Source organism: Felis catus, chromosome A3 (genome assembly GCF_018350175.1).
Source record: "Felis catus isolate Fca126 chromosome A3, F.catus_Fca126_mat1.0, whole genome shotgun sequence".
Classification (NCBI taxonomy): domain Eukaryota; kingdom Metazoa; phylum Chordata; class Mammalia; order Carnivora; family Felidae; genus Felis; species Felis catus.
The window spans coordinates 66,537,829-66,550,339 of record NC_058370.1 but is presented as its reverse complement, the minus strand read 5'-3'; the positions used below and the strand labels follow the sequence as shown (position 1 = coordinate 66,550,339).

At 51.4% G+C, this 12,511-nt stretch overlaps 1 protein-coding gene across 4 annotated transcripts in view; it reads right to left on the bottom strand.

Moving 5' to 3' along the window:
• The window catches only part of TTC7A (tetratricopeptide repeat domain 7A), a 120,009-nt gene that overhangs the window by 74,784 nt on the left and 32,714 nt on the right, over window positions 1-12,511 (bottom strand). For 3 of the 4 annotated variants that reach the window (XM_003983963.6, XM_019827149.3, XM_045054177.1), the window contains 2 exons: window positions 11,541-11,656; window positions 728-806 (listed from right to left, as the gene is read on the bottom strand). In XM_003983963.6, the coding sequence (XP_003984012.3) occupies window positions 728-806; window positions 11,541-11,656 (195 nt within the window). Of the gene's footprint in view, window positions 1-727; window positions 807-1,899; window positions 3,687-11,540; window positions 11,657-12,511 lie in introns of those variants that run through there. The other variant, XM_006930095.5, reaches the window with a different exon arrangement.

The following is a 12,511-nucleotide window of genomic DNA, read 5'->3' as shown; positions in this document are numbered from 1 at the left end:
CCCGGCCAAATCCGCCTGCCTTTGTTTGCAGTGTGCTGCCCCTTCAGGAGGCCTGCCTCTCCACCCCTGAGGAGCCCCCTGTTCTGTTTCCAGCACCCCTTCTGTTGGCCTTTGATGGCTTCTACTTCATCTCCTGCCCTCTTTCCTCTCCTAGACAAGATGTATGTTTCCTCCTCCTCTGGCCCCATGGAGCCCAGCACCGCTCTGAGTATTCAGCAAGCCCTTGCAGAGCATAAAGCCACTGGCATGGCAGCTCTCTCGACCAGATGGCTTTCTGATATTTGACCAAAAATTCTAGAGTGAGAAGCAGCTGTGGCTCTGACTTTGGGTGAATCAAAGCCTGAGAAGGTAGACCTGAATTGGGGCAGGAAAGTGAGTCCAGGTTATTTATTAGGTTCATAAACAATCCCTAAAAATTGGTGCAGCACCTTGCTAGGAAGGGATGACATTAGGTTTTAACTCTGATCTAACGCTAGGGGCTGTGGGCAGTGCTGTGACAAGGATGCTGACGGTGCCTCCCAGGCGTAGTGGGAGAGAATGCGGAGATTGATTAACAATGTCTGCCATGAGCACAGACAGGGAGAGGAGAAGCATGTGTGGGACACACTGTCATCCCTGATTCATAGGCTGCCTGCTAGCACTTCTGTTGTCTCCCACTGAAAGTGAGCCCTGAACGGGCCAGCCACAGCCAGCACCCAACCCCGAGGCCTCGGCTGTGTGTTATTACCACTTTGAAGTTCTGAGTTGCTTTGGTCTCCACGGTGCGTAGGACCTCCCGGAGCTCTCTCATCCCTTTCACGATGTTCCTAGAGGGAAGATAGCAGAAGCAGGGTCATTACCAGCCTAGCTCCCACAGACACCATCATCAAACCTGCAGATGTAAGTAGAAGCTGGCCCATTAGAGTTTTACTTGAAAACAGTCAGCTGGAATGAAAGGTCAGAGTTGTAACACCAGGATCCTAGAAGCCCAGGATGTAGTTGATCAGAGAATAAGAAGGATCCCTCTCCCTCACAGTCCCCCAGGAACCCAGGCTTCCCATTCACTACCAGAAGGGGACCAAGACGGAATATTTCAAACAAGACGCTGTCTTGGCCCCAAAGCCTTGGCTGGTGTCAGATTTTCTGACTTGAATCAGCCTCAAATTCTTCATCTTCACCCACCACACCTGGTCAACGCTGGGGTCCATCCTCACCTCTCACTCCCCATCACCAGAGCCCTAGACCAGCCTGCATCACCACAAAGGCCAGTATCACCTGCCCCCCCCCCCCCCCCGCCAGCCCCTGCCAGCTCTCTGGGCCCTGAAATAATTTGCAAGCTTTTTAAAGTGTGACCAATGGGGCGCCTGGGTGGCGCAGTCGGTTAAGCGTCCGACTTCAGCCAAGTCACGATCTCGCGGTCTGTGAGTTCGAGCCCCGAGTCAGGCTCTGGGCTGATGGCTCAGAGCCTGGAGCCTGTTTCCGATTCTGTGTCTCCCTCTCTCTCTGCCCCTCCCCCGTTCATGCTCTGTCTCTCTCTGTCCCAAAAATAAAAATAACGTTGAAAAAAAAAATTTTTATAAAGTGTGACCGAAAGTAAAATATACATTTTAAATTGCAACCCGGTATGCACACACTTTCCTTACATAAAACTGAAGCAAGTTTCTTGACACATTACCTAGCTCTACTGTGTGCCGTCTACTCTGGTATTTTCTACTTTATGTCTCCCTCTACTCCTCTTTTTAAAAATGCTGGCTGCAGCCCACTGAAAAGAACTTGCAGCCCACTAGTTTGCACAACTCACTAGTTGTGGCCTGCAGTTTGAAACACTGCTCCACCGCCCCTGGAGGGGTCCACTTGACAGACAAAAGTCATCTTGTTCCTCCCCAGGCTGGTCCCTTCGTCAGCACCCCCAGGGCTTACAGAATCCAGTCTAGGTCCTCAGCAAGGTATTGCGGGGCTGAAGGGACTGCCCCCTTGCCTCTCTCCCATCTCATCTCCTGCCACTCAGGTCCATTTTGAACAACGGACCCAGGTGACCTATGTCAAGTCTTGGCACAGGCTCCTCCCACTGCCTTAAACAGCCCTTCCTCATTCACCCTCAGAAAGCCTTTCCAATATCACTTCCTCTTTGCAGCCAGCCCAAACTCCTCCCCATGCTCACCCTTTTTGCCTGTGTCCCTCTTGCACCCTGTTAATTCCTCTTCTGAAGCTTGACACTGTGTGGTCAGTTTCCATTCATGGGCTGACCCTTGGTGCGCTGTGCTCTCCAAGGGCAGGGCTCCAGTCCTGCTGCTGAAGCTCAGCACTAGCACAGCTCCTGGCACACATGTGCTCAGCAAATGTTTGAGCACCACCCTTCTCATTTCCTGTGGGGGTTCCCTGGATCACAGCTCACAGGGAAAGCAGAGGCTGCCGGGTGGTCAAATTCAGAAGTGAAAGACTACAGAGGGGTGAAGAGCCAAAGGTGGCAGCTAGGGAAGTCAAGGAGCCCCTCCCGCAACTTTCATGCACAAAACAGATTCCTAGGAGCTTTGGGGTATGGGGCCATAAAAAGAAAAATTTGCAGACCAAGTCCCTGCCTTCTGGGAACCTCTGATTTCAGAGAAGAAAGTAAAAATGTGCAAACGACTAACATATAAACACAGATCCTCGTTTGTGGGGCTGAGAATGGAGGTAAAGACCCCTGGGATAGAGTCAGAGTCACAACGACCTTTCCTAGTCTGTCCAGAGCTTCTGAAGAACCAAGAGGGGCAAACAGGACAGGAAGCCACAGGGCCCTTAGAGATGAGTCAAGTTTGGGTACTGCTACAGATGCCACGTAGCCTGAGGAGGGGCTCACCTGTGGGCTGTGTACCGTCTCCTCCTCTACAAAATCAGGACTCCAGTTTGGACAGTGTCTCCTAGATTTCTGTCATCTGCATATCACATTTGTAATTGTTGCTACTAGCTGCACACCATCAGTGTTATTATTTATGCAACACTTTCCTTTACATCTTCTTTTTTACTTTAGTAAATACCTTCACAAAAAAATACCTGAAATTAGGGATTTGGTATGCTAGGGGGTTTTTTTTGGAAATAGGTATTAAATATAGAAGTACTTATAAAAAGTTAGTCTGTATATCACTCAAAGCCATCTTGTGTATCACTAGAGGTAGAGCTTGGGAAAGAATAGATTAGACCACAGGTTCTCAAAGTGTGGTCCCTGGACCAGCAGCATCGGCATCCTGGGAACTTATTAACAATGCAAAGTCTGAGGCCCCCACTCCAGACCCACTGTATCAGAAACTCTGGGGCAGAGCCCGGCAGTCTGGGCTTTATCAAGTCCTCAGGGGCTTCCAATGAACATTCAGTTTTGAAAACCACTGGTTTACCTGATCCTCAGTGTCTTCCACTTCCCCTATGCTAAGTAAGAAGCCAGGTTCCAGAAGGGACAACTTGACATGGAAAGTCCAGCTTTGCAGCCAGATTCTGAATCTGTGATCTTGGGAAAGTGAAGCAGCCACTCTGATTCTCATCTCCCATCCATAGGAGGATTCCTCACTTACTCATAGTGCGGTCAGGAAGATGAACATACGTGAAGCCCAAACGCACCCAGGCATGTGGTAGAGGCTCACTAAATATTAGTTATTTTCCTTTCTCCTTTTAATTTGGGTCCTAAAGATGACATTACATTATGTTTTCATTTGCCACATTATTTTGCATTGAAGTTTGGGACCGAATGAGTAGGGGGCAAGGGCCAGTAGTACCTGAGGGGATCTTCCAGCTCTAAGTCCATCTTTCGCCTTCCACCAGCCCCTGCCTCCCCAGGGGACATATAAGCAGGATTCCCCATAGACAAATCACACCCAGGGACAGACTGGCAGTCCCCAGGAGCCCAAGTAGGAGGAGTCTGCAGGAGAGGCCCTTCAGTCCCACTGAGGCCTCTGCCTTAGAAAATAACCCAGAGTTGGACAGCAGGCCATCGGCCAGGCCAGCTGAGGGGAGAGCTCAACATCAGCCACCACCAGGAGACAGAAAAGACAGACTGCATGAGCTCCCAGAAGAGAGCAGGACTGGCTGGCTCTGGGAAGTCTGTAGGAGAGCAATGCCCAGGAAGCTGGGCCAATGGCCACAGGCTGGGGCAAGGCTGGACCTAGGGGCTGCACCCTGGGACTGTCCCAGGGCCTTATGGCCCAGAGACAGCTGGTAGCTCCTGGGACTTGTGGGTGATTTTCCACTCTGTGGACTCCCTGCCAGCTTCCTCCCTGGCAGCCTGGCCCAGGCTGCTACCAGGAGCCCAGAGCCAAGAGGGACTATGGCCTCTCTTTCCCACTCCAGCCCAAGGACTGTTCTCTCCCTGCCTTTAGTCTCCACATCATCAACACTGGAAGAGGGCTCCCAGACTGGCGGCACTGGCATCGCCCAGGGGATTCAGAGAAATGCAGGCTCTCAGGGATCCTGCCTCCCCCCAATACACACACAATTACGGAATCAGAACTGCATCTTCACAAGATCCTATGTCCCAAAAGTTGTGTAATTTTACTATTTTCAAATCTGTAAGGGATTCTGCTATCTCAATAAGCTCCCAGGAATTCTTTAGCACAGCAAATAATTACCCTTGGGCATCTTTTGGGTAAATCCCAATTTTTATTGAATACACATAAAGAGAAAAACCAATACAGAGGCTTCAGTGGCCAGGGCTGTACGGGGAGAGATTCAGGCTCTCAACAGGCCTCGACCTGTTCTAAGATGCTGGCAACACCCCTCTGCCTCAGCTCATCCCTCCAGGAAATGGGAAATCAGATGGTTTCTCCCACCAGCCTGAGCTAACGCTAACCGTGCCAGGTAGAGCTGGGGCTTTTCCCAGTCCCGTGAGAGGGCGGCTTGAAAGATCTCTTTGTTCTGGTCTCTCACACTGACCTTTCTGAGCAAAGCTGCCACTTTAAACAATATCCAAACAGGGCCTCAGATCAACCCTGGCCCAGAAGCAGGCTGTGTGTGGAGAAGCCAGGAAGTGATTGATCCCAAGTCATGTTCCTGGCCGGGCAGGAAGAGAAAGACAGAGATGTACAGGCAGTGATGGGTCATCTAGGGAGGCCTCTAGGTGGCAAGCTTCCCCCCTCTACCTCTTGCCGCCCCTCCCCACTCCCCCCACTGCCGGACCCCTCGTCAGCAGCAGGCAGCGAACAGATTTTTTAAATGCTTTGTCCTATTCAGTCTTCACAGCTTCTGATGAGGCTGGTAAGGCTGGCTTGGTTCTTCCAGGTACCAGCACAATGCTTGGCACATAGAAGGCACTCAAGAAATCATTGTGGAATAAATAAACTCCCATTTTCCAATGGGAAAATTAAAGCCTGGTAGACGTTTGCCTTTTCAGGTCATCTAATACCCAAGGGGGAGAGGCGAGCTTACCATAGGCACCAAGGGTTCAGATTTCACTCCCTTTACACTGAAATGATTCCTGAGAAAGATAATGCTTTCCTTTCCAGGCCATCTGAACTCCAGGACTTCTGGAATTCAGCTAATTGACTAGTCTTTACTAAGTACCTACTGTATATTCAGTACCTGGTCAACAGCCCTGTTGACAAGGGGCATTCAACAAATGCCCTGATAAAATGAACTGAGAGACAGAATGAGTGTCTCATTCATGGCCTGCAGGTAAGGAGCTCACAGTCTGTTAAATCAGCCACACTCAATTTATTCAGAGTTTAGTGAAGTGTTTTGCATACAGTAGGTACTCAACAAATGTTTTGTTTTGTTTTTGGCTTGGTTTGATTTGAAAGAATAAGAAACTGCATGGAATTTATGGTTGAATGAAATCTAAACAGACACTGGTGCATGTGACCCTGACCAGAAGTCCCCATTTCAGGGCTGGCACTAATTGTGTAAGAGAGGTTTCTGGCCAAAGAGCACAGCCAGTTGGCAGATCCCAACAGCTGGAGAGTTGAATCAGGAGACCAGGTCAGGTGAAGCTCAAATAGTTATCAAGCTGTTTACTCCTGCCATAGATCCATATCATCAGTTTCAAAAACTAAAGCTCTCCTCTTTACCCCAAGTCCCAGAAAAAGGGCACTGAGGACATCCAGGCAAGGAGATCTTTCCTCTCTAGCAAGGTGGGAGATGGGCAGTGGGTGCTAACAATAAATACAGGCTGTGCATTATGAGAGGCTGGAAGAGTGTGTTCTCTCCAATGGGCCTCAGAGGTGTCTCTGTGCCCCAAAGAGTGACACAGGCCACTAGGAGGCTCTCCTGGGCTTTCCTGTTGGATGACTCTGGCCCCTGAATCCCTCTTAGAACAATCTGTCTCCTGCCCTCCTCAGCACTACAGATAGTGGGAGGCTGCTGAGGACAAGACAAAATTGCTGCTGATCGAACACACCTCTCATGAGGTCATACCAAACAGCAGGCCGGGCTTTCTAAGGTGCCTCACCATTGGGCAGAGCCCCCCCACCCTCACCCCACCCCAGCCATCTGCAGCCCAGGCTGCCTTAGCTGCCTCTTGACTCAGCACCTAGCTGGCAAGGTGAAGCATGTGCAGTTGCGCACACAGACTCACACCCACACCCCCCCCTCCCAAAGGGAGAGTGCTTTTATAAGGCTGAACAATCTGCCAAGCCCCAGGAAACTCCCTTAGAAAGCACACACATTCCCTTCTCTATTGTTTGGTTTTGGTACAGTGTGCACATATTGCTTTAGTAATTAAAAAAAAATTTTTTTTAACATGTACAAAATGTACAGCCCACCTGGTTCCATACACATGGCTCAAGCTTATTCCCAGCCCAGAGCCAAGAAAAGGCTTTGTAGGTCTAGGCAGAAGGAAGGGAAAAAAACCACTCCAAAGAGAATGGCCTCTTGACCACTCTGGGGGAGGAGCCTAGTCAGTTTATGTTCTTGTTTCTTGGGAGATGCCCAAAGACTCAGGTCCTAGTTGAGGTCAGGGCCCCGGACAGGGACAGTCAGCTTTCCTGGTATTGCATCGCCATTGGCTTCCCTTGCTGCCTCACTCCTGGAGCTGCTTCATGCAAAGGAGACCAAACCTCTCCCACCGCCAGGACTCTGGGTCCAGCTGCCATTGTCCGCACTCATAAGAACACGTCAGAAAGGTGCCCTCTCCTGGCAGCAGGCTCTGCAGAATTACCTGGGACAAAGCTCCACTCAGAGTCTACGGTTGCCCTCTGGTGGCAGCAAGGGGAATTGAACCGCAGGGTCCCCTCCTTAGGGAGGGGGTCTCCCAATTCATGATTGTCCTTTTAGGTCAGTATTTTCAGTGCCAGGTCAGTTAGGAACCCTGTCATCAGCCACAGAGCAAGGGGAAGAAGTCATCTGGGGGGGAATTAACTGATGGATCAATAGGGCAAGGCCCCTGGAAAAAATGAATGTCCCTCAAACATACTATGTGTAAAATACTGAGGCCCAGATTTAACCAAAGCTCAGAATAAAAGAAGAGCTGTTGGGGGTCAAGCAAATACCACCATACCCCATTTTTCACAGTGGAGAACACCATACCCTTTAAATTATGTCAAATCCTCAATTGGAGGGACAAGGGTGGACCATGGGACCAGGCACTGCTTGTGGCCATCTGGCCCCAAGGGCAGAGCACCCCGGGATCCACCCAAGGCCCACATGGAGTGAGTGCCAGCTCGCAGATTCTACGCAGAAGCAGGTCCCACCATCTCCCCCTGCTCCTGAGGCCCCAAGGGAGGTCTTCTAACACCGAGAGGCTCCCTGGCCCCTGAGAGCCCCCCTATGCCGGCAGCACCCCCACCTCCCTGCCTCCCTTCCCTCCCATTAGACTTCTGATGGCTACATTCAGCTCCTTCACTGTCTGCTCAGTGCTTGGATGGAAGAAAGCTCCCTAAGGAGGGGAGCTCATCCTGTTCCTGGCTTCAAACCTGTTGAGTAAGGTGGGATGCCTGGTTCATGGCGGGCTCTCAGAGGCTTCTGTGAAATGAATGGTTGGACTATTCCCTGGGGGGTTTTTTGTTTTTTGTTTTTTGCCTTAGCCCCTACCCCCTACTGGGCTGTAACCTCTCAGAACATAGGGAATAATTTTATCACCTTCCCAAACACCCCAAAAGCCCAGATGAGTGGGGGGGGAGGCGGGGGGGGTGTGGATTTAGCCAGCAGGAAATGGTTCTGGAGATCCTTAAAAGACTTTTCAGAGCTGCCCTGGAGGAGAAGACCCAATGTCAGGTATCGGGGTCCCAACCTACCCTGAACCTCTGTTTCTTGCAACTTAGGCTGAGACAGTGGTTCTCAACTGGGTGTGATTAGCCCTCCACCACCCAAGACATTTGTCAACATCTGGACACATTTTTGGTTGTCACACTTGGGGCAGGAAGAGCTACTGGCATCTAGTGGGTGGGTAGAGGCCAGGGATGTCGCTAAAGCCTACAATGTACTGGTATCTGGCTCAAAATGTCAACAGGTACCGAGGATGAGGAACTCTGGCTTAAGGTGACTTTTTGTTTGTTTGAACTTCCTAACAACAACAAATATGTAAGAAAAATATTGGAACTGGTGATTCACCTAGGAAGATATAACTCTGACTTGAAGGCCGTTAACGGGTAGTTATGAAAGCTCCTACCATTTCGAGCGCGTGGAAGGGGAGGCCTTGGGCTGTGGGGTCACAGACCCCATTCAGCACCAGGCATGCTGCCTCTACCACCCGTTAGCTCTGCAACTTTGGGCAAGTTACTTCCCCTTCTCCTTTCTTCAGTAAATGGGAACATTATTAGTTCCTCTATGTTCAAAGGATTCTGCCTGGCATGCAGCAAGTATTCAACAAGTATTAGCTACTGTTAAGAGGAAAGGGGTAAAGAAATTATTTAAAGTCCAGCCGGGCACACAGTCCACGCTTTAAATATCTGTCACATTCCCGGGCCACCTCTGGGCTGGACGCGGCCACAGGAAATGGACAGAGGGGCTGAGCTGTTGCCACGTGAACCGGAGACTGCTGCTCACACTAAAGCTTTCGAATGTTTGGGCTGTTTGCTTGGAAAGAAAAGATGATTCAGTTTCCATTGCTCTTTATTTGGGAGGCACGGGGTGGGGGCGAGGGGGGTGGAGAAGAGTCAGCATCCTGGCTTTCAGCACTGAAATTTGTTTTAGGAGGAAAAGAGGATGAAGGGTGGGGAGCAGAGTGACAAGAACAAAACAATATCACTTGGGCTTTCCTGGAGGGGTGAGGGTTGGTGAATGTTCTGTCCACCGCCGGCGGCATCACCACCACTCACACGCGCACACACACACACAGCCAGAGTGTGCAGAACACAGGCAGGGAGGAACAGCCCTACCAGGAGGGTGGGACCAGCTTCGGGAAGAGGAGCCACCCGCTGAGAATGGTGACTCAGGGTCCCAGAGGGACAGAGACAGCCTTGAGTCAGCGGAGCAAGGATCAGCCCAACCATCACCAGGGCTCTGTCCTTCTCCCACACACTCCCAAACAGGAAACTACATGGGTTTTAAGGCTGCTCAGATCCAAAGCTGGAATCCTAGTGGGTTTCCACTAGGGGCACTAAGGGGCAAGCTACTCAACCTTGTCGAGTCCTTTGTCTGCTCTCAAGCATTCTGGGGTCACCTGACTTCCTTCACAGGGTGCTGTACACTGAGCACATGGTCTAGCCTAGCACACAGCAGGTGCTTGATAACTGCCGGCTCTCTCCCTCCTTCCTTCCTGGCTGTCCTTGACAGTCACCTTAACCTCATCACACCTGCAGCAAGTGTGGTGTGGGGAAGGGCAGCAGGCAGCCCCAAGAGGACTGCAGCGGAGAGGTGGGGAACAGCAATCCCCTCCCTGTGCTCTGAGCTCTGTACTCAAAGTGTCTTTTCATTCCTGCCTCTCCTTGGACCCTCACACCCCTCACACACACAGGACAAACAGGAACCCCCTGTTTGAGGAAGGAAGCAGAGCTGGAGGGTGGAAAAGGAACCTGCCCAGGGTTGCTGTGTGGTCTCCCATTCCCAGGCCTTGGTGACCTCCAGATGGCCAGGGTGCCCCTGAAATCTTCACACTGGAAGCTGAGGCCATGCCTTCCAACCTGGAGCACCTGGGGGCAGCAGCAGGATCTCATTAACCCCAGGGTTTCTGCTGTGGGCAGGGGAGCCTACTGGGCAGGAGCATCAGCTGGCTCCGCCCAGGACAAGTCACTTACGTCCTCTGGGCCTCCATTTCCCACCTGTAAAATGGGGATGTAACAAGTGCACCTGCCTCAGAGGACTGCTAGGACCATGAAATACACATGAAACAAAGCACTTACCAAGTGCCTTGCACAAATTCAGCATGTATTTTAAGATAATTAATATCTGTTAAAGGAAAGCATGAAGGGGACAAGACACCGAAATCACCAAGATCCCCTCGTTACAATATCTACTCCTAGGGTTTGCCATACAGAAGGGCTCCTCCACCCTTTGTGCCTACAGTAGGCCTTGGGAGCGAGGGCCTCTTAAACGCAGAGCAGGCGTCAGTCAACAAATTTTCTCCAAAGGGCAAGGGAGTAAATATTTTAGGATTTGCTCTCTACTCCACTCTGGGAGAGAGACGATATTAAACAGTAGGTATGGCCATGCTCCATTAAGATGTTCTTTGCCAAAACAGGCAGAGGCAGACCCACACTGCAAAGGTTCGGCTAAGGTGGCATCTCTTCACATCCCCCATCCATCCCTGAGAGCTACGCCTGCCTGCCGAAAGCAGGGTGCCCCGGGGGAGCGGGCGGAGCCAGGCAATGGCAGTCTGCAGCTAGAGAGAAGTAGCCAGGTGGCAGCTGTCTGGGCAGTAAAAACAGGAACTAGCCCACCGGGCCACTGTATCTCTAAAACTGAAGTTCAGCAACCAAAAAAGGACAAGAGAACACACACAGTGGAGGTGGAGCAGAGGCAGCATGCTTCCCAGGGTCCCTGTGATGTCCCTCGGTCCCACACCTCCCCAGCCACAGGGTGGTCCGAGGAGCCCAGGGCTCTGGGGCCAGCCCCACCCTTGGGGGTCAAGCTGCCTTGGCTCTCTGGGCCTCCTGGTCCACATGTCCCAAACGGGGACACCACAGCCTCCCTGACCTAGCACTTGAAAAAATAAAAGAAAAAAACAAGGTGCGAAGTTCAAGTTTGGGCCAACAGCCTACCCAGCTGTGGACTGCCACAAAAAAATAACAGAACTGATAACAATGCCTTTGATTTTCTAAGCAGCTGGGATGGATCAGGAGCTCTGGGCAGTATTCTCACATGAGAGCAGGTGACAGCTCCTCCTGGTTGGGCCTTTCTGCCCTGTTCTTACCATTCAGAAGACAGGGACTTGAGCAACAGCCTCTCATCTAACAGCGAGGGTAGGGTGGAGAGAGAGGAGGACAGCACAGGTCTCTTCCAGGCCAGGGGTCCAGCTAGGGCAGGACTGGCCCCCTCTGCAGGCGTGCACCTCTGTGTACCCTAGCCCAACAAGATGTGAACACACCAGCCCCCACCGATCCTCTCAAGAGAGCACACACGCGCACACACCCAGATCCGAGAGGCCAGACTCCACACGACTGGCATCAGGAACACCCCGGCCCAGAGGAAAATGTCCAGGTCCCGCTTAGCTGCCAGCAACCTACCCCTTCTTCAGGTTTGTCACATAAGCGCTCTGGAGGGCGGCTTCCAGGAAGTAGGTGAGCTCATAGTCAACTGGGTGAGAGCCTTTCAGATGCCGTGATGTGGTGTTATTTGTGATCTGGGAAGGGGAACACAGAGAGAGCCGCTGTCTCAAAGTTGTGAGTTGGAGGGGCTGGGGTCACAGCCAGCCCCGGTGGAGGTGGCAGTCCCGTTACCATCCCAAGTCTCTGGCTGCCTCAGGGATGCGTGGCGTGATTCTCAGGCTAAATCCAACCTAACTTGCTTTTGTTTAAAATATGTCTAAAACACTCTCTCCTCATCTAAATACTGGATGCCCACAATAGCCCTACAAAGCTGGTTTTGTCTGTATTTTACAGATGAGGAAACTGAGGCTCAGAAAGTACCTAAGGTCACAAAGCTGGCATACACCTAGACCTCAAACTTCAGTCTGGCCAGTTACAGGGTCAGGCTATTTCTACTACTTCCTGGTTCATTCATTCAACAAACACTTGAGTGCCTACCATATACCAGGCACTGTCCCTGTCATATAACCATGGAATGTCAGCACAGTCTAACTGGCTAAGACTCCTGGTTCCAGGGAAGCCTGAGGAGCAACTGTGGTATTAATGAGCTGTCCTTAAGCCTCAGCTCTAAGAGGACCACCCAGCCCCACTGAGATAGGCCTGCCTTTATTAGGCCACCTCCCTGCCCTGATCCAAGACACTAATCAGTGAGCCATCTTGTCTTTTAGAAATTGAAGTAGATTTAAGAGAGGTTCTTAGTTCCTTGGAGCTTGGGGCTGGGTCTGAGGAGGGACACGGCACCATTTCTGAGAATGCACAGGGTCCTGTGGCCTGCCCTTCCCTGACCCAAGATAGCTAGCTCCCGGGGCCCATTTGTCTGCCCAATGCCACAGGACACTGATTCCAGCCCTGCCCACCATTACAGCTCATCACCGTAAAAGTCGAAAGCC